This window comes from Orycteropus afer, unplaced genomic scaffold, assembly GCF_000298275.1.
Source record: "Orycteropus afer afer isolate SDZICR_OR568_19922 unplaced genomic scaffold, OryAfe1.0 scaffold00441, whole genome shotgun sequence".
Taxonomy (NCBI): Eukaryota; Metazoa; Chordata; class Mammalia; order Tubulidentata; family Orycteropodidae; genus Orycteropus; species Orycteropus afer.
This window is the reverse complement of record NW_006922028.1, coordinates 1,645,155-1,667,644: the sequence shown is the minus strand read 5'-3', so window position 1 is coordinate 1,667,644 and position 22,490 is coordinate 1,645,155. Positions and strand designations below refer to the sequence as shown.

Sequence of the window (22,490 nt, the reverse complement as noted above, 5' to 3'; positions counted from 1 at the left end):
CTTTGTACAAGTCTTTTGTGTCCCTGGTAAGATTTATTTCCAAGTATTTTTTTTTTTTTTTGGTAGCTACTGTAAATGGTATCGATTTCCTTATTTCTTTTTCAGCAATCTCTTTGATGGTGTAGAGGAATCTAACTGATTTTTGTGTGCTGACCTTGTATCCCGCCACTATGCTAAATCTCTCAATTAGTTCCAGTAGGTTTTTTGCTGAATCTCTTGGCTTTTCTATGTATAGGATCAACAGCAAAAAGGGATCATTTGACTTCTTCCTTACCAATCTGGATGCCTTTGATTTCCCTTTCTTGCCTTATTGCCCTGGTTAGGCCTTCCAATACAATGTTGAATAGAACTGGTGATACAGAGCATCCTTGTCTGGTTCCTGTTGACAAGGGATATGGTTTCAGTCTCTCTCCATTGAGAATAATGTTGGCTGTTGGTTTTGCACATATGCCCTTTATTATGTTGAGAAATGTCCCTTCTATTCCGATTTTGCTGAGAGTTTTGATCAGGAATGGGTGCTGGATTTTATCAAATGCCTTTTCTGCATCGATTGATATGATCATGTGGTTCTTTTCCTTTGTTTTATTTATGTGATGGATGATGTTGACTGTTTTTCTAATTTGAACTATCCTTGCATACCTTAAACTTGGTCATAACGCGTTATTTTTTTGATATGTTTTTGGAGTCTGTTGGCTAGGATTTTGTTGAAGATTTTTGCATCTATATTCATGAGGGATATCAGTCTGTAGCTTTCCTTTTGAGTGATATCTTTGCCTGGTTTTGGTATCAAGGTTATGCTTGCTTCATAAAATGAATTTGAGAGGATTCCATCCTTTTCTATGTTCTGGGATAGTCTGAGTAGGATTGGTGTCAGTTCTTATCTGAACGTTCAGTAGGATTCTCCAGTGAAACCATCTGGGCCATTGCTTTTTGGGTTGGTAATTTTTTTATGACTTGTTCAATTTTTTCTTTTGTTATGGGTCTGTTCAAATTTTCCACCTCGGTCTGTGTTAGTTTTGGTAATTAGTGTATTTCTAGAAATCTGTCCATTTCTTCTAGATTTTCAGATTTATTGGAGTATAGTACTTCACAGTATCCTGATATTATCCTTTTAATTTCTGTTGGGTCTGTTGCGACATCGAAAGACCACAGTCTTGGGGGTTCCACTAGTCTTCATCAGACCAGTAAACCTGGCCATTTTTATGACTTTGAATTTTGTTCCACATTTTCTTCCACTCTATCAGGGACCTCTTATTATGATGCCTTTCAGAGTGGTCAGCAGTGGTAGCTGGGCACCACCTAGTTCTTCTGGTCTCAAAATCATGAGGCTAGGATTCACATGCTCCATCAGTCCTTTGTTCTAATTGTTTCCTGTGTGTTTGATTTTCTTCACTCTTTTTTGCTCCAGTTGAGGAGAGACCAACAGTTGCAACTTAGATGGCCGCTCACAAGCTTTTAAATCCCCAGTTGCTACTCACCGAAGAAATATGTGGAACATTGTCTTTAAAGACTATGTTATACCAACTGACCTTAATGTTCCCGACTATGGTCCTGAGCCTCCAGACCCAGTGATCATTCCCTGCTGTGTTTCCCTTATGACAAGACATATTCTTAAACTTTGTTTGTCCCATGCATGCTTTATTACATTCCTGAATGTATTGCAGCACATATAAATACACAGGTAGATATAGCTTCTGTCAAACCTATATAAATTTGTGGATATACTCTCATTCACCTCCCCACCCCTGTTCAGACAAATCACTGTTTTCTATTGCTTTAAACAGTACCAATATTTCAAGAAAACAAAGACAAGACCAGGGAATTAAGAATTCATTAATAAAAGTATTCATGCCAAATCTCCTTTAAATAGCATGATATGGACTGTAGATATGTAAAATGCAAAAGTCTTCCTTTAGTTCTTGATAAAACTGTTCTCTAATTTATCTAAAACATGAAAATAACTGAGACAGATTAATTCTAATTTAGAAAGGAAAAGATATCCATTTGTTTTTAGCTAAGAAATACTATGGTTTCTTTAGTTTGATTTTTGTTCTAATTTAGATTATTTAAATTTATTTTAATTGCTATTTTCTTTCCAAATAAAAATTTTTAAGCTAAAAATCACATAAGGTATCAAATATCAATAGAGTTATAAATGAAATAACTATAAATGATATATCTAACCCACACATATCCACATAGTATACATTTCACATTTATTATCAAATATATCTACTGACCTTACAAGCATTTTCATTTTGTTCTCTGAGGTTATCATTTTCACTCTGAAGCTGCTTTGCATCTAACATGGGAAGGCGGATTCCATCTTCAAGGCACTGTTCTACTTTTTGCTGCAAACTGTTTTAGAAACACAATTGTAAGACCAAAAAATGGTCTACTTGCTGAGTGAGGTCTTCTCAATGACTTCAATTAAACTCCCTTCTTAGAGTCTACAGAACTTTTTAATCAAGAAATAATCAAAACCATAGTCACATGTATATCTGAAGTTCCTTTGGAACTTAAGGAATATTTCATCATATCCTACTCCCAAAGTCAAGTGACATGAAATGCATAAAATTACTGAAGAATTGTAGAAGACCTCCTTTGGTCATTTACATCTATTTGAAATGAACAGAATTTTCTGGGATGAAGTCATTGCAGATAGTGTCAAGATAAAATTAAGATATGGAAAATGGATTCCAAAATGCACTGCACTAAATATTTCCAAATCAAGAACACTAAGCTCAGTGTTCTCCAAAAACCTAATAAAAGAAAAAGTGCTAATAGGTCTAAGATCATAATGAATATATAAAAGTACACAAGGTAACAAAATAAAAACATCAGAATTATTTACAAGTTTCTCTGATTTTGTTCATAAAACATAGCTTGAATTTATGATCATAATGCTCTAGAAAACTAACCAGATACATTATCTTCTTTTATTTAATCATTAAAAACAAAAGAAAAAAAAAGCATATGGTTGAATTAGTGGAGGTCAGGAAGCAGTTTTGAGAAGAGAAAGTGAGATGTAACATATGAAGTTGTAAAGGGAAATTAAAGAGCATGAAAGAGTAAAGGAGAAAAATAATGAGAGCCAAAAGTATATAACTTTTTAATTTGGAACTAAGATTAAGAACACTGAAGACTGAATTGCTCCTGAAAGTACAGATCTTCTGCACCAAAACCCAAGGGAAAAAAGTAGAACAGGCACATTTAAGACTTTGAAAGTAGAAGTAAAACAATATTATATAGAATTAACACATGGATTTTGATTAAAAGTTGAATATATACTGCATCATATAATTGACATATAAGCATGAACAGTGTATTTCTTAGCTACTTGTTTTGTTATCTTACTCTTAAGGACAGTTTTACCTATTGATAGTTGATAATCCATTAATTGGTTTATGTTTTATAAAAGAGAAAGTATGAGTGTCCCTGCATATAACACAGTTTTCTAGGCTTTTCAGGAATCCAATTCCAATTTCCAAGCTTAAATACACTACCTGAAGACACTGATAAATGATATTTATATCATGATTTAATGATAATTCTAACTGTATTAATACAAAAGACAAGAATCCAATAAAGCAAGATATATAAGTAAATGTGATCACACATGGCAAAAAAAGTGTATCTGTACTCACTTAAGGTGTAACAACAAACAGATTACTTCATTTTAATATATTTCATTAAGAAATGCAGCCTGAAGCCTTAATAAATTTAAAAACATTGAAATACTGCAAAGCATCTTTCTCAGATCACAATTACATAAAATTAAAAATAAACAATAGAATATCAAGGGAAAAAGAACAAATACATGGAAACTGAGTAACACTCTCCTTGAAAATGACTGGGTAATAGAACAAATAAAAAATGAAATGAAAATATTCCTTGAATCAAACGAGAATAAAAATATAACAAACCAAAATCTTTGGGTCACAGCAAAAGCAGTGATCAGAGGCCAATATATAGCAATAAATGAACACATCAAAAAAGAAGAGCCAAAATCAACACTTTAAACCAACATCACCAACAATTAGAAAAAGAACAGAAGAAAAGCCTATAGTTACCAGAAGAAAGGAAATAATAAAGATTTGAGCAGAAATTAAGGAAACAGAAAGACAACAGAAAAAATCAACAAGACTAGAAGTTGGCTTTTTGAAAAGATTAATAAAATTGACAAACCACTGGCAAATTTAACAAAGGAAGAAAGAGAGAATGCAAATAACATGAAAAACCAAATGGGCGACATCACAACAGAACCAAATGAAATAAAAAGAATAAAATCAGGATACTATGAAGAACTGTACTACAACAAATTTGAAAATCTAGAAGATTTCTAGAAACACACTAATTACTGAAACGAACACAGACTGAGGTGGAAAAGGTGAACAGGTTATAAAAAAATTACCAAAAGAAAAAAAAAGTCCTGGCCCAGATAGTTTCACTGGAGAGAATTCTACCAAGCATTCAGAGAAGAACTGACCCCAATCCTACCCAAACTATTCCAAAACATAGAAAAGAATGGAATCCTCCCAAATTCATTTTATGAAACAAGCATAACCTTAATACCAAAACCAAGCGAAGATATCACTAAAAGGGAAAATTACAGACTAGTATCTCTCATGAACATAGATGCAAAAATCTTCAACAAAATCCTAGCCAACAGATTCCAAAAACATATAAAAAAAAATGCATTATGACCAAGTGGGGTCCATATCATGTATGCAAAGATGTTTAACATTAGAAAAACAATCAACATCATCCATCACATAGATAAAACAAAGGAAAAGAACCACATGATCATATCAATCAATGCAGAAAATGCATTTGATAAAATCCAACACCCACTCCTGATCAAAACTCTCAGCAAAATCGGAATAGAAGGGACATTCCTCAACGTAATAAAGGGCATATGTGCAAAACCAACAGCCAACATTATTCTCAATGGAGAGAGACTGAAACCATACCCCTTGCAAACAGGAACCAGACGAGGATGCCTTCTATCACCACTTCTATTCAGTATTGTATTGTAAGTCCTACCTAGGGCAATAAGGCAAGAAAGGGAAATCAAACGCATCCAAATTGGTAAGGAAAAAGTCCAACTATTCCTATTTGCTGACAATATGATCCTATACACAGAAAATCTAAGAGACTCAGCAAAAACTCTACTGGAACCAATTGAGAGATTTAACATCCTGGTGGGATACAAGATCAACACACAAAAATCAGTTGGATTCCTCTACACCATTAAAGAGATTGCTGAAAAGGAAATAAGGAAGTCAATACCATTTACAATAGCTACCAAAAAATAAAATACTTGGAAATAAATCTTACCAGGGACACAAAAGACTTGTACAAAGAAAACTATAAAAGATTCCTTCAAGAAACCCTAAGAGATCTACATAAATGGAAGAATATACCATGTCTGTGGATAACTAGATGGAACACTGTGAAAGTGTCAATTCTGCCCAAAGCAATCTATATATACATTCAATGCAATCCCAATCCAGATCCCATCAACATTCTTTAAGGATATGGAAAAACCAATCACTCACTTTTTATGGAAAGGAAAGAAACCTCGGATAAGCAGAGAACTGCTGAAAGAAGAACAAGGTAGGTCTCACACTTCCAATTCTCAAAATGTACTATACAGCCACAGTAGTCAAAACTGCCTGGTATTGGTAAAACGACAGACACATAGACCAATGGAATAAAATTGAGAACCCAGACATGGATCCATCGAACTATGGTCAGCTGATCTTTGACCAAGGGCTGAAATCCATTAAATGGGGAAGAGATTGTCTGTTTAACGAATGGTGTTGGCACTACTGGATATCCATTTGCAGAAAAATGAAATAAGATCTGTACCTCACAGCATACACAAAAAGTAACTCCAGGTGGATCAAAGACTTAAATGTGAAACATAAAACTATAAAGTTCCTCAAGGAACTGGGACAAATTTAGGGAGTTCTGGTAGCATAGTGCCTAAGGCATTTGAATGCTAATCAGAAGGCTGGAGGTTCAAACCCACCAGCCACCCGCTGAAAGGAAGATTGGGCAATCCACTTCTGTAAAAATACCACCTCAGAAACATAAAGAAGGGTCATTATCAGTCAGAAATGATCTCGATGGTAGTGAGAGTTTAATACATGGCATAAATAGACTATGAAGCATAACCCAAAATGCACAAACAGCTGAAGATAAACTAGATGAATGGGACCTTCTAAAAATTAAATTTTTATGTCCTTCCAAAGACTTCCTCAAAAGAGTAAAATGGGAACCTACAGATTGGGAAAAAATATTTGGCAACAACATATCTGACAAGGGACTTATCTCTAAAATTCATAGAAAACTCTAACACTTCAGCAACATAAAGACAAATCATCCAATTCAAAACTGGGCAGAAGACATGAATAGACACTTCACCAAAGAGGATATTCAGGTGGCCAACAAACACATGAAGAAATGTTCACAATCATTAGCCATTAGAGAGATGCTAATCAAAACAACGAGATACCATCTTGCCCCAGCACTAATAGCAAAGTTCAACAAGACAGAAAACAACAAATGCTAGTGAGGATGTGGAGAGTTTGGGACTCTCATACACTACTGATGGGACTGTAAAATGATATAAACACTGTGGAAAGCAGTATGGCGATTCCTTAAAAAGTTGGAATTAGAAATACCATTTGGCCCAGTACTCCCATTATTAACTATATATCCTAAAGAACAGACAGCCATCACAAGAACAGATATACACACACCCATGTTTATCACAGCACTATTTACAACAGCAAAAAGATGTAAACAGAAGAATGGATAACCAAACTATATAGGTACATATACACAATGAATACCATGCAACCCTAAAGAATAACATAGAATTTGCAAAACACCACATAATGTGAGCCTGGAGGACATTATGCTCAGTGAAGTAAGTCAATCACAGAAGGACAAAAATTGTATTAGTCTGTTATTGTAAAAAGTCAAGGAAAGGTTTATATATAAAAGGAAATTTTCTTTGTTGGTTACCAGGGAGGGGAGAGGAAGGAACACTGCTAGACAGATAGAGAAAAGTACTGATTTGGGTGAAGAGAAGGGCAATGTACCAAATGTGAGTGATCAACATGGTGGCAATGAGGAAGAGGAAGACAGAGAAAGGTGCATGGGAGGTACAGACAACAAAGATGAATCCTTTACATATAGTACTGTGTTGTCAGTGATGTCAAACACTGATCTATGGGTGGATAAATGGGTAGACATGCTGAACTATTAGGTATGTCTGTGCAGTGGGGAGTGTGCCCATAGCCATTTATAGGGTTGGCAGACAATGGTTCTCCAAGTGCATTTGTATGTTCTGTAAGAATTCCCAGGTACATAGTAGAGCTGACAAGGGGCAAGGTTGTAGTCACTTTTTGGTCACAGTCAGCTACCCAGAGGGAGCAAGTAGTTGGACCTGTGGGCTCGGGAGCATGGTCACAGGGGACATGAAGCTCAACTGGCATAACATACTACACAAAAATATTGTTCTACATCCTACTTTGGTGAGTAGCAACTGGGATCTTAAAAGCTTGCAAGCAGCCATCTAGATGCAACTATCGGTCTCTCCTCGTCCAGAGTAAAGAACAAGGAAGAAAACTAAAGACGCATGGAAACGATTAGTCCAAGTGTCTGGTACCCCATGCGATTCTCAGCCTATACTACTATGAGACCAGAAGAACTAGATGGTGCCCAGCTACCACTGTCAACCACTCGGAGGGGGATCTATGGAGTAGATACTGGATAGAGTGGGAAAACAATGTGGAACAAAATTCAAAATCGTTATTTAAAAAAAAAAAAAAAAAGGACCAGGTTTGCTGGTCTGATGGAACCTGGTGGAACCACTGAGACTATGGCCCCTAGCTGCCCATCAGATCTGGAATTGAACACACACCCACGGCTTACAGCCAAACAAACAAAAAAAAGGCATATGAGGTGAACATTTACATTAGGTAGATACACTCCTTGGATAGATCAATCATGGGAGAATCACGGGAGAATAGAAGGGCTGTGTATGCAGAGGGAAACAGTTCAAAGGGCAGGAGTGCATGGGAGGGAAGGACACAGGAAAAAGGTAACTATAGGGAGGAAGTTGGAGGGGAGCTGTTGTATTGTGCAAAACGGAAGTCAATGTCATGAGACAAAGTACATGTGAGCTGCTGTATGGAAAATGAATTTGCTCTGTAAACTTTCACCCAAATCACAATAGAAATTAAAAGAAAAAAAAAAAAAGAGAGAAGAAGTGCAGTTACAGCACCATTTTTATTTTATTTGAGCACCTTTATTTTTGCTGTCCACTATTTTTTTCTTTAAAATTTTTACTTATTTTTTGACAAGGCTTACAGATAAAGGATCTGTGCAAATACTTCCATTCTTCAAGTGGTTTATTTATACTATTCTCATGTCAACCCTTTGGCAAGATTTTGATATGCTGCATGGAGATATTAATTCATAACTAAAACAACTTATTTTAACGAAATTATGCTTCTGATTCTCAAGGGGCACATCTTTAAGAATAACAGAGCAAGACTCACTGATTATTTCATGTGAAATATTTTATGAAAATTACTAGTAACTTAATGTATAAGGATAATTGCAGGTTTTCTTACCTCTGCACTGTGGTTACCAACTCCTTTTCTTTCTTTTTCTGGCAAGTTAGCTGGGCCTCTTTCTCTTGACATTGTTTTTCGATCTCATCAAGCTTTTTCTCCATGTCAATCAAAGTGTCTTGCAAGTTCTTATTTTTTTCTTCTAGAACCTGAAGCTAAAGAGAAATTTTTTAAAGTTCCTAACATATAGAACATATTTAAACATGTTTTTAACATATGGAATATATTTAAGTGTGTTTCTATTAGAAATTCTTAATTTGTTTTCAAGAATTTATACACTTATGGTTAAAATCACCCTATTTTCATTTCACCTTCAATACTTATTAACACTTGATCTGCTCCTTTGTATGGATAGAAGTTGGGACAATGGAATCATGAAGATGAAGAGAATGAGGTAAAATATTTCTAGAGGACAAAGATGGTAAAGTGAATGATGTTATGTTTTTTAACCTACATCAATCTCTGTTGCTGCTGATGCACCTCTTGGGGTTCTTTTTTAATTCCTTCTTGACTTTAACCTTTTTTGATATTTTAACTTTTAAATTAATATATAATAGAGAATGCGATGTAGACCTACAGTCTAGAACAACCACATTCCATGCATTAGGCCATTGATTTTCAACTAGGGGTGATTCCTCAAAAAGGAATATTTGGAAATGTTGTGGACATTTCTAGTTGTGCAGGGATGGAAGGAAGAGCAGTGCTCTTGGCATCTCATAGTAAGAGGCCAGAAATGCTGTTAAACATCTTACAACACACAGGACAGACTCCCACAACAAAAAAAAAAATTATCAGGCTCCAAAGATGAATAGTGCTGAGGTTAAAAAAATGGATTAGAAAGACTTTGGGGAGAGACTGAAGAGTAGGCTTGACAGATTTATAAATAAGGTTAAAAGGACAGGCTACACCAGAATTAGCAGAAAGACTTGAGAAGATGTTTTATTTAGAAAGGGAAACAGTTAGAAAGAGAAGTAAAAGGAGTGAATGGAGGTCATAGATCAATGTGCAAGAAAAGAATTTATGGCAAGGTTAAGGAGAATGAAGAAAATTAATCAAGTACCTGGAAAGAGAGTCAACAGAAGAGCTTGTTGAGCCTTAGTGGGGCTCAGAGAATACTGGGACAAGCCAGACTTGGGGTACTTTTGTGTGCATGAGTGGGGGACCTTAAGTGACAGAGCTACCACGCAGCTTCACTGGGAAGATGAGTACATACTAATTCCAATAAGAAAGATCTGCTCATGCTAAGATGAACAAAATTTCTGATTAAAGTTAAGGTCTAAAAACAAATTAAACAGAAAGATTTAACATACAGTTAGCCAAATACATAACTAAAATTTTAAATTATAAAAATTGCTAAATTTCTAAAGAATCAAATTAACTATAACAAGTTTTCATGCCATTAAAAGATGATAATTTTATTTCATGTTACCTGTAGACTCTGACTCTGTACATCATCTAGTGTTGGCAGATCAGCCAGATACTTTTCCAAGGTCTCAATTCTTCTCTGCTTTTCTTTGTTTTGTTCAGATTCCTTCTGACATTTCTTTTTCAGGCTACAGATGTACCTATCTCTCGTTTTAAGCTAAAGAAAAAGATTATGACTCTTTAATGGCTTTGAGTCATTAAAAAGAACAAAATCAACATTTCAACTCTAGGCATCATTGAATTCACCAACAATTGTAGACTGTCATTAAGATGACCACAAACTTTTATTAAGATTTACCTTGTTCATCAATTCTAAGATTCATACTTCAAATTTTTCTCTCTCTCAAGAACTTTTTGGGGTTTTTCTTGTTTGCTTCCTTGCTTGTACAAGTGATGGCATCTTATAAATTGATGTGAACTGGGAGGCAGTTACGAGGTAGTTGTTACTGCTTACATATGTGCAAACTAGTCAAGGCTACTAGTATCTTTGTCATTTCAATAGTATTTTGTAAATGTTGAAATTGTGTGTTGAGTTTAAATAAAGTTTAAAATTTCTTCAAAAACGGTACATTATAATTAGACATTGAAACAAAAATTATTGGATTCCCAGAAAAAGACAGAAAGAGAGCCTCGGGGTATAATTTTATATCAATGAAGCAAATATTCATCTCTGTAGGACTGACTCTAATTTCTCATTGTCTCAAAGATATATCTAAATGCTTTATGTGAACTGACAAAGGAAGATACCTACAAATAATTAAAGCTGTTTTGTTACTAACAGACATGCAAAGGAATTGTTTATCATGGACAAAGCAATGCAACTAAAGACAGAACTTGCCAAATCCCTAGGACCAGATGAAGGGCTAGTGAAACTAATCCATGCACCAAGCAAGACTACTGTTTAAAGCATGTGTCATAACTGAATTTGCAGCATATTTTCTTTCTATTGTTGTTGTGTTTTGCTATCGAGTCGGATCTGACTCAGCATGACACCTCCTTGGGTTTCCAAGGCAGTATTACTACACCAAAGTAGATTGCCCAACTTTCCTTCTGAGAAGTGGCTGGTGGGTTTGAACAGCCAGCCTTCTGGTTAGCAGTCAAGTGCCTTAGGCACTACACTACCATAGCTCCTGAATAAGTCATTGGTCATGCATAATTCTGTTGGTGATATCTGGCCTCTTTTCTATCACCATGGCTATCTTTTCCACCTACTCATGCTTCTTCTTTGCTTAACTTTCACATTCTAATCATACATATGTATCAATGCATATCAATTGCATGTTTGTGCAAAACCATCAAAAGGAATAACCTATGTGTAATTGGAATTCCAGAACAGGAAGAGACAAATAAAACCCACTAAGAAAATTGTCCAAGATTTGCTGTAAGACAATTTCCCTGGTATAACGAAAGATGAGAATATATCCATTCAAGAAGTCTAACAAACCCTAAACAGGATAGAACCCAAAAGAAAATCACCAAGACGTATCATTATCAAATTCATCAAAACCAAAGACAAAAAGAATCCTAAAAGCACAGGATAAACAAAAAATTACCTACAAGGGGCAACCAGTAAGACTAAGGTCAGATTTCTTGGCAGAAACCATGCAGGCGAGAAAACAATGGGATGGTATATATAAAACGCTGAAAGAAAAAATACTTCCAACCAAGAATTATATACCCAGCAAAACTGTGCCTCAGATACAATGGTAAAATTAGGAGATTTCCAGATAAGCAGAAATTAAGGGAATTTGTTAAATCCAAACCAACCTTGTAAGAGATGCTAAAGGGAGTCCTTTGGACAGAGAGCCAACAACAGCAAACAACCACCAACCATTAGCACACAGGACATAACCCAGAAACCAACCCAGTAATGGAAGTATCCAAAGTAAATAAGACTATAAGATTGTAAACAGGGAACCAGAGGCAACAATTGACAAATAAAGACAACTAGAAATCAAAAGAGGGAAAAAATTGTGTAGTCACAGAACTTCTAAATGGTAGGGAAGTCAAGATAACTGCAAGATAGAACGGACTGTTCTAAACTTGGGAAGAATATTATACATGACAGGGTAACCACAAATAAAAATGATAAACCTTCACATCATAATAAAAAAGAGGACAAGCACAAACATTTAGCAAATACTAAAACAATACCAACGAAGGAAGTGATAACATGACTCATAAAAAAAATGAACTCAGCACAGAAAATTACATGGAACAAAGAATTCAGCAACACCAAGAAAAAGCACGTAACAAAATGACAGCAACAAATATATACTTGATAATTACACTGAATGTCTATGGATTAAATGTACCACTCAAGAGATGGAGAGCTGCAGACTGGATAAGAAAACATAACCCATCAATATGCTATTTACAAGAGACATACCTCAGAGACAAAGACTAAAATAGACTAAAAATCAAAGGTTAGAAAAAAATGTATTAGGCAAATGGCAACTACAAAAGAGCAGGAGTGGAAATACTAATTTCTGATAAAATTGACTTTAAGATAAAAACAACCATAAGAGACAAGGACACTATATAATGATTAAAGGATCAATTGAACAAGAAGAATACATAACAATAATAAATATCTATGCACTCAATTAAAGAGCTCCAAAATACATAAACCAGACTCTAACAGAACTAAAAAGACAAATAGATGACTCTACAATCATAGTAGGAGACTTTAATATACCACTTTCAATGAAAGGTAGAACTGGAAAGAAACTCAACAAAGACACCGAGGAATTAAACAATACAACCAATCAACTTGACTTTATAGACATCTAACGAGCACTTCACCCAACAGCAGCACAATATACATTCTTTTCCAGTGCACATGGAACATTCTTCAGAACAGACCATAAGTTAGGCCACACAGCAAGCCTCAATAAATTTAAAAACACTGAAATACTGCAAAGCATCTTTTCAAATCACAATGCTATAAAATTAGAAATCAATAATAGTAAGATCAATGGAAAATGAGCAAACCCAAGGAAACAGAATAACACCCACCTTGAAAATGACGGGGTAATAGAAGAAATAAAAAATTAAATGGAAAAATTCCTTGAATCAAATGAGAATGAAAACACAACATACCAAAATCTTTGGGACATAGCAAAAGCAGTGATCAGAGGCCAATTTATAGCAATAAATCCACACATCGAAAAAGAATCAACATCTTAACCCAAGAACTCCAACAAGTAGAAAAAAAGCAGCAAAAAAAAAAAAAAAAAAAAAAGCCTACAGTCACCAGAAGAAAAAAAATAAAAGATTTGAGAAGAAATCAATGAAACAGAAACTAGAAAGACAATAAAAAAAAAATCAACAAGACTACAAATTGGTTCTTTGAAAAGATTAATAAAATTGACAAACCACTGGCAAATTTAACAAAGGAAAAGTGGGGGAGGAGAATACAAATAAATGCAGATAAAAAATGACTTGGCCAACACCACTACAGAACCAACAGAAATTACAATGATAATATCAGGATACTCTTATGGACTATACTCCAACAAATTCAAAAATTTAGAAGAAATGGACAGATTTCTAGAAACATACTACTTACAAAACTAACAGAGGCTGAGGTGGAAATTTTGAACAGACCCATAACAAAAGAAGAAAATGAAAAGGTCATAAAAAATTTACCAACAAAAGCAAACCCTGGCCCAGGCAGTTTCACTGGTGAATTCTACCACATGTTCAGAGAAGAACTGACACCAATCCTACTCAAACTATTCCAGAACACAGAAAAGGATTGAATCCTCCCAAATTCATTTTATGAAGCAAGCATACCGTTGGTACCAAAAGCAGGCAAAGACATCACTCAAAAAGAAAACTAACATCCCTCATGAATATGGATGCAAAAGTCTTCAACAAAATCCGAGCCAACAGACTCTAACAACACATCAAGAAAACCATTCATTATGACCAAGTGGGGTTCATATCAGGTATGCAAGGAGAGTTCAACAATAGAAAAACAATCAATGTCATCCATCACATAAATAAAACAAAGGAAAAGAATCACATGATCATATCAGTCAATGCAGAAAAATCATTTGATAACATCCAACACCCATTCCTGATCAAAACTCTCAACAAAATCTGAATAGAAGGGACATTCCTCAGCATAATAAAGGGCATATGGGCAAAACCAACAGCCAACATTATACTCAATGGAGAGAGACTGAAACCATTCCCCTTGTGAACAAGAACCAGAAAAGGATGCCCTCTATCACCATTTCTATTCAACATTGTATTAGAAGTCCTACCTAGGGCAATAAGGCAAGAAAGGGAAATCAAATGCATCCAAATTGGTAAGGAAGAAGTCAAACTATCCCTCTTTGCTGGTAATATGATTCTATGCACAGAAAATCCAAGAGACTCAGCAAAAAAACTACTGGAACTAATTGAGAGATTTAGCATCCTGGCGGGATACAAGATCAACATCCAAAAATCAGTTGGATTCCTCTATATCAGCAAAGAGATTGCTAAAAAAGAAATAAGGAAATCAATACCATTTATAATAGCTACCAAAAAAATAAAATACTTGGGAATAAATCTCACTAGGGACACAAAAGACCTATAGAAAGAAAATTACAAATCACTTCTCTAAGAAACCATAAGAGATCTACATAAATGGAAGAACATACCATGCTCGTGGATAGGAAGATTGAACATTGTGAAAATGTCAATTCTGCCCAAAGCAATCTATACATTCAATGCAATCTCAATCCAGGTATCATCAACATTCTTCAAGGATATGGAAAAACCAATCACCAATTTTATATGGAAAGGAAAGAAACCTCAAATAAGCAAAGCACTATTGAAGAAGAAGAACAAAGTAGGAGGTCTCACACTCCTGGATCTCAAAACCTACTATACAGCCATAGTAGTCAAGACAGCCTGGTACTGGTACAATGAGAGACACATAGACCAGTGGAACAGAATTGAGAACCCAGAAATAGATCCATTGACCTATGGTCACCTGGTTTTTGGCAAAGTGCTGAAATCCTTTAAATGGAGAAGAGATAGTCTGTTAAACAAACAGTGCTGGCAAAACTGGATATCCATTTATGGAAAAATGAAATCAAATGATCAGATGGATCAAAGACTTAAATGTGAAACCTAAAACTATAAAGTTCCTCAAGTAAAAAATAGGGGCAAATTTATGGGCCCTAATTAATGGAAGATGCGGCAATCTACTTCTGTAGTGATACTGCCTCGGAAACCCAAGAAGGGGTCACTATGAGTTGGGTCTGACTCGATGGTACATAACAACAACAACAACAATTAATGACATAAATAGACAGTCAAGCACAACCCAAAATGCATAAACAGCAGAAGATAAACTAAAAGAATGAGACCTTCCAAAAATTAAATTTTTATGTGCTTCCAAAGACTTCTCCAAAAGAGTCAAAAGAGAACCTACAGATTGGGAAAAAATATTCAGCAATGACATATCTGACAAGGAATTTATCTCTAAAATTTACAGAAACTCCAACACCTCAAAAACAGAAAGACAAATAATCCAATTTAAAAATGGGCAGAAAATATTAAGAGACTTCACCAAAGAGGATACTCAAGCAGCCAACAAACACATGAAGAAATGCTCACAGTCATTAGCCATCAGAGAGATGCAAATCAAAACAACAATGAGATACTATCTCACCCCAGCACTAATGGGAAAGTTCAACAAGACAGAAAATAACAAATGCTGGCAAGGATGTGGAGAGATAGGAACTCATACACTGTAGGTGTGACTGTAAAATGATACAACCACTGTGGAAAGCAGTATGGTGATTCCTTAAAAAGCTGGAATTAGAAATACCATTTGACCTAGCAATCCCATTACTAGATATATATCCTCAAGAAGTGAGAGCCACCAGGACAAGAACAGATACATGCACACCCATGTTCATCACAGCACTATTTATAATAGCAAAAAGATGGAAACAACCTATGTACCATCAACAGAAGAATGGATACCCAAACTATGGTATATACACACAATGGAATACTATGCAACCCTAAAGAATAACAGAGAATCTGTAAAACACCGTATAACAGGGATGAACTTGGGGGACATTATGCTGAGTGAAACAAGTCAATTACAGAAGGACAAGTATAGAATTAGTTCATCACTGCAAAAAGGCAAGGAAAGGTTTATATATGGAAGGAATCTTTCTTAGTTGGTTACCAGGGGTGGGAGAGGAGGGGAGGGAAGGGAACACTGGGGAGGGGGACACCAACTCATGTCACTTTAGTTGTGTATTTCACTGTATATAAATTATATTTCAATAAAATGTATTTTAAAATAAAATATGAGGTCCAGAGATCTTCAGTGACTTAACTAAAGATAGAGTTGGGATTTGAATCTACACCATCTGACTGAAAGCCAATATTCAACTCTATTCTTCCAGACTACTCATTACCGTATCTTTTCTCCTGCAGAGTACCTGGTGCATTCAAACCACCAACCTTTCAGTTAAGATCTGAGCCTGGCAATGTACTTACATAAAGATTATAGCCTAAGAAACCCTATGAGGCAGTTGTGCTCTGTCATATAGGGTCACTGTAAGTTGGTATCAATTCAACAATACTCAACAACTCATTATTAGGTTCCAGTAAGTTCCCTAGCAACCAGCTATTCCTGGATTTCCTATCAAACAGGACAGCAATGGCCTCAGCAATGACCCAGTAAGTTATAGAAGTAAACAGAACTAACCAGCCTACTTTTACTCAATATTCTGTAATTATTAGTAGTACTAAAGAATGAGTTGTAGAGTTAAATTGTCTTGACTTTTACTCCCAGTTTACTCCCAACAATTATTAGCTATATGGATTCAGATACGTTATTCAATTTCTCTAAGAGACTCAGTTACCTCATTTTTTTAAATGGGGATATAATATATATTTCATAGACTTTCTTTGAAAGGCAGGATTAAACAACAAAATGTATTTAATACACATTAACATGTTGCCTGGCTCACTTAAGAGCTCAACAATTGGAACTATCTGCTGCTGGTAGGACTATAAAAAGTATAATCACTATAAAAAACATATGGTGCTTCCTTAAAAAGTTAGAAATTCCATATGATACAGCAATCCCAATACTAGGTATATGACCTACAGAAATAAAAGCCATGATACAAGTAGACACATGCACACACATGTTCACCACAGCACTATTCACAGTAGTAAAAAGATGGTTAACACCTTAAATGCTCATCAACAGACGAATGGATAAAAAACCTATGGTGCATGCACACAATGGAATACTACCAAAATGTTAAATAACAACGATGAATCTGCAAAACACCTCAAAACATGGATGAAACTGGAAGCCATTATGCTAAGTGAAATTAGTCACACAGATATTATATGAGATCATGACCATAAAAAGTCAAGAAAAGGGTTACACTAAGAGAGAAATATTCTTTGAAGGTTAGGGGTGGGTAGTAGTGTGGGCAAACTGCTAACCAGAGGATTAAAAAAAAAAAAAAACGAACTCACTGCTGTTGAGTCGGACCCAACTCATAGCAACCCTGCCTTGGGTTTCTGAGGCAGTATCACTACGGAAGTAGATTGTCCAACCTTCCTTCCAAGGAGTGGCTGGTGGGTTTGAACCACCAGCAGAAGACAGCGATTAGCTGTCAAATGCCTTAGGCACTATGCCACCAGACATGTATTAATTTGGGTGAAGGGAAAGGCAATATACAATAAGAAGGAGGTCAGCACAAAATGATCAAGGAAAAGCAAGACACTGGGGAGAGCACAAGAGTTAAAGACAGCAAAGGTAATTACATATACAATTCTGCAACAGTAATAACAATAACCTACAAGAAGATACATAGACAGATATGCAAGCTGAACAGGTGTGGGAAGGCAAATGGGACTACACTCATAAATAGGTTTGACAGAGGCTATTTCTACATATGTATTTATATGTCTTGCAAATGTATCCACGAATGCAGTACAATATACAGAGGGCAAAGTTATGAAAACTTCTTAGCTATAAGTAAACACTGAGGGAATGAGTCACTGGACTTGGGGGATCAGGACCATAGTCTTGGAAGACATCAAGTTCAACTGGCATAATACAGTCCACAAAGAATGTTCTACATTCTACTTTGGTGAGTAGCAACTGGCCTCTTAAAAGCTTGCAAGTGAGGGCCATCTAAGGTACAGCTACTGGTCTTTTGCCATCCGAAGCAAAGAAGGGTGAAGAAAATCAAAGATGTATGGAATCAATTCATCCAAAGGACTAATGGACCATGCAAACCTCAGCTTTCATGACCCTGAGACCAGAAGAACTAGATAGTGTTCAGCTACCTGGCTGACTGCTCTGAAATGGTTAACAACAGAAGGTCCTAGATGGAGTGGGAGAAAAATGTGGAACAAAACTCAAAATCACAAAAAAGATCAGGCTTATTGGTCTGATAGAGACTGGCCGAACCCCCAAGACTATGGCCTTTAGTCACTTTTTTGGCATGGAACTGAACTCCCACCATAGCTGAACTTTCAGCCAAACAAAAGACAAATTTACAAGGTGAGCAATAACACCTTAGAACAATCAGTCCTACGAGATCAAAAGGGTAGCATTTTCCCAGGAAGAAAGCTCAGAAGGCAAGAAAGGACGGGAATGATGGATGAATGGAAACAAGAAACACAGGGTTGAGGAGTGGAAAGAGTGCTACTACATTGTGGGGATTGAAATCAATGTCATGAAACAATGTATGTTTGAACTGTTGAATGGAAAACGAGTATGTTCTGCAAATTTTCACCAAAAACACAATAAAAAGTTAAAAAATACAATAAAATCATGTGATACCGGGGGAAAAAAAGAGAGCTCAACAAAGGGTAACTAACTGCCCTACTGTTATTTTGATATTAAATGTTTTCCTGTCATAATCAGTTTTGATCAGGATTACAGAGGGCAAACAGAGAAGAAAACAATCCAATCTCATGTATGCCTACAGTGTATTTAGCTGATTCATTATCAATGAGCCCACTTTGTAGTCTTTGCACTCCCTTCAAGACCTCAAGTCATCTCCATTCCCTCTGATACAAACTCTAACCTCTACATTCAGTCCATCTCAAGGACCTCTGGTGTAGACATTTCCATTCTTAATCATCTCATTCATAGAGAAGTTCCTGTTTATTCTTTTCCAAGAGTAACTTGTTAGGGACTGAACTGTGTGTCTTCCAAGAAGATTTATTAGGAAAAAAAAAAAAAAAGAAGAAGAAGAAACATAATACTGGGGGGAGGGGTAGTTAAGTTTGTGTGTCAACTTGGCTGGGCCTAGTTGAGTGGTTGGGCAGCTGGATATAGTATTCTCCATGATGAGACTGGTAATCAACTCCATAGTAGAATCTACTGTAAGCAGCTGAGTAGCTGCCTCAGGGATAGGGTATACTTCCTGTATATAAGGAGAAGCCTTGGGGAACAGTCTCTAGCTTATGGCACACTTGAACCCTGTGTGTGCTGTGTCGTTCAGAAGCCTGCCATGCTCTGCCAACCTTGGGACTTTCAATGGATTTGAATTAATGGCCTGCCGTGTGGTTTGGTACCATCGGGACTGTGCCTTTTTACTTGTCAACCTTGGGCTTGTCAATCTCAGCAGCCAGCAGCTGTCCGAGTGAAGAAAATCCTCTATCTCCAGTGGGCTGGGAGCAGGAGGCAGAGCTGAAGCCCAAGGCTGAGGAGCTTTCACCAGCTCCTAGAGCCTGGCTCTCTGAACTCAAGACTTAACGCCTCCAAACTATAAGAAAATAAACTGTTTGTTCAAGCATCCCATTTAGAGTACATTCCTGTGTAATGTTTGGGAAATTCAGATTAATTATATGTGTGTGTGTGTGTATATGTGTGTGTGTATATATATATGTGTATGTGTGTGTGTGTATTATATAATTATATAAAATTATATATATAATTTCTAATTTGTAAAAGAGTATCATACCTATTTTTTAGTCAATTCTGATTCGTAGGACTCTAATAAATGAAGTAGTATATAAGATAAAATAGATGAGAACAATTCAATTGGCACGTGACTTAATGATACAGTGAATTATGCCTAGCTCTGTGCTGGGTGCTATAGAATATGTATTGGCCACGTTGTTCTTTATCTATACAATATCTCTTCCCTTTCTTCTATACTAACATAATACCTGTCTACTTTTGGAAATCTATTTCTATTATGTGGTGGTAGCTGGCTCTGATACTTTCAAACAACACGGGTGATCATGTGACTCAAGTGTGACCAAAAACAGATTTCCCTGTTAATATTCTGCTGGAAATTTTAGTAGAGACAGGTGCACCCCACCCTCCTCACCACCACCACCACCACCACCACCACCACCACCCTGCAGAAACTGATAAACTGGTAAGACATGTATCTTGATTTGACTGAGGTCACTGACCAAGGTCATCTGGTCTACCCTATAGAGAAGGTATCTTATCTCCATTTCAGTTATGGAGATAAGAACTCCAACAGCATTGGAGAAGGAACTATACACAATTGTGCCTTAAACTGAACTGTGTGTTATAATCATTTAGGCCCATGAATTTTTCCTTTTTTGATTTAAAAAACAAATAAAAAGATATGTTGAAGTTCTAATCCCTGTACCTGTGCATGTAACCTTGTTTGGAAATAGGATCTTTGAAGATATCAGTTAGGTTAACATAAGGTCCTATTGAAGCAGGGTGAGTCCCAATTCTACATGACTGGTGTCTTTACAAAAGAAAAGATACACAAAGACTAGAAAACAGAAGCAAGATGCCATGTGACGCTGCAGCTGCAAGCCAAGGAACACCTGGAGCTACTAGAAGCTAGGACAGAGATATGGAACAGATTTTTCCCTTAAAGCCTCAGGACTCAACATGCCAGACACCCTCATTTTGGAACCCCAGCCTCCAGAAACATGAGACAGTAAATTTCTACTCTTTTAAGCCACTCAGTTTGTGTTGTTTGGTTATGGCACCCTACAAAACTCATATAGTAACTTCCACCTTAATGTCTGTTACCAACTTTCCCTGTTTCTGTTAGGAGCTTATTCCGTTGTGCACCTATGCTGACACCTTTGATCTCTCTCTGCTTGTTAATTCTCTAGCCTTTATTTGGCGTCAACTGGCTCTCCTTTCTTCCCTTCTGGCAAAAATTATTTAATTCATTTAACAATACTACAGGCACCATGGCTAGTGTCGCATATACTACAGTGACACATTCAGATACAGCCCCTGCATTCATATAATACACCTACATCTATACATCAGAAAGTGCTTCTAGGATGGGCTGGAGATTCACTGGAAAAGAGACACAAGGGAACTTCTTGGTATGAAAGAAATGTTTTATGTCTTATTTTGGGTGGTAGTTAGATGAGTATATACAATTGGCAAAACTGATCAAACTGAACACCCAAGATTTGTACATTTTATTGAACATGAATTTTATTCTCAAATTTTAAAAACAAGTAAAATATATAGAATTAGGGACTTCAGGAAGATGGCGGACTAGATAGAAAAACTGCACAGACCCTCTTCAACAAAGAAAAGGGAAACCAATTGACACAGACACAGAAGTTAATCTTGGACCCCTGAGCCTTGAACGGAAGGATACAGAAGTAGACTAAACCCCAACTAGCAGAAGAATTTGCATGAAAATACCAAAAAAGGGGATATACGGAGCTGCAGTCTGGCAGGGACCTGAGCGCCCCTGACGGCACAAACGACTTGGACATTCCTGAGTGGCGGTAGGACTTAAGAATTAACTTAAAAATCCCCTGCTAGACAGGGTCCGTGTGGACTGTATACAGTGGCTAGGGAACAAACTGGGTTAGGTGAAGAGAAAGGTGGGCTGAGTGGTAGATTTCTGCCAGTCCGGAGGACGCTGCCATGTTGTACGTTTAAGCGGCTTGATATTTAAAGAGACAGTGCTCTCGCAGATTTCTGGGGCTTAAGATCACGCTCTGCTTTCCGGCAGCCCCAGGGGCACTTGGGACCTGCAAGGCTGAGGGGGTACGACATTCTTCTTGTTACTGCATCCTGCACCCGCTTGGTGGGCGGGGGTGTGGACATCCCCACTCCCACCTACCTTTTGGGCCCACACAGGAACTCAACCGCAATCTGTGTGCTCAGACGGAGGGTGCCCGATGCAGTCCTCCTCCGATTTTTTTTTTTTTTCTTTTTCTTTCTATTTTTTTTTTCTTTTTCACTCCCTTTTTCCCGGTGACTAGTTTGCTTGTATTTGTCTGCTCCAAAACTAATATTATTGATACATTTGTCCTTTTTGTTATTGTTCTTGATCTTCCCCTACCAGGTCCTAATTTTCAACAGTTTTCTTTTCCCTGTGCCTGATTGAAATTCTGCCTCCCCCAATTTAAGGGTTTTTCTGTTTTTTTTTTTTTTTT

General features: G+C 36.5%; 1 protein-coding gene across 1 annotated transcript in view; it reads right to left on the bottom strand.

Annotated features, from left to right (window-relative positions):
- CEP85L (centrosomal protein 85 like) overlaps positions 1-22,490 on the bottom strand; it is a 217,553-nt gene that overhangs the window by 22,374 nt on the left and 172,689 nt on the right. Inside the window, exons 7-9 of the mRNA XM_007954193.2 lie at positions 10,084-10,236; positions 8,655-8,809; positions 2,241-2,358 (exon numbers count right to left, since the gene is read on the bottom strand). Coding sequence (XP_007952384.1) covers positions 2,241-2,358; positions 8,655-8,809; positions 10,084-10,236 — 426 coding nt within the window. The remainder of the gene's footprint in view (positions 1-2,240; positions 2,359-8,654; positions 8,810-10,083; positions 10,237-22,490) is intronic.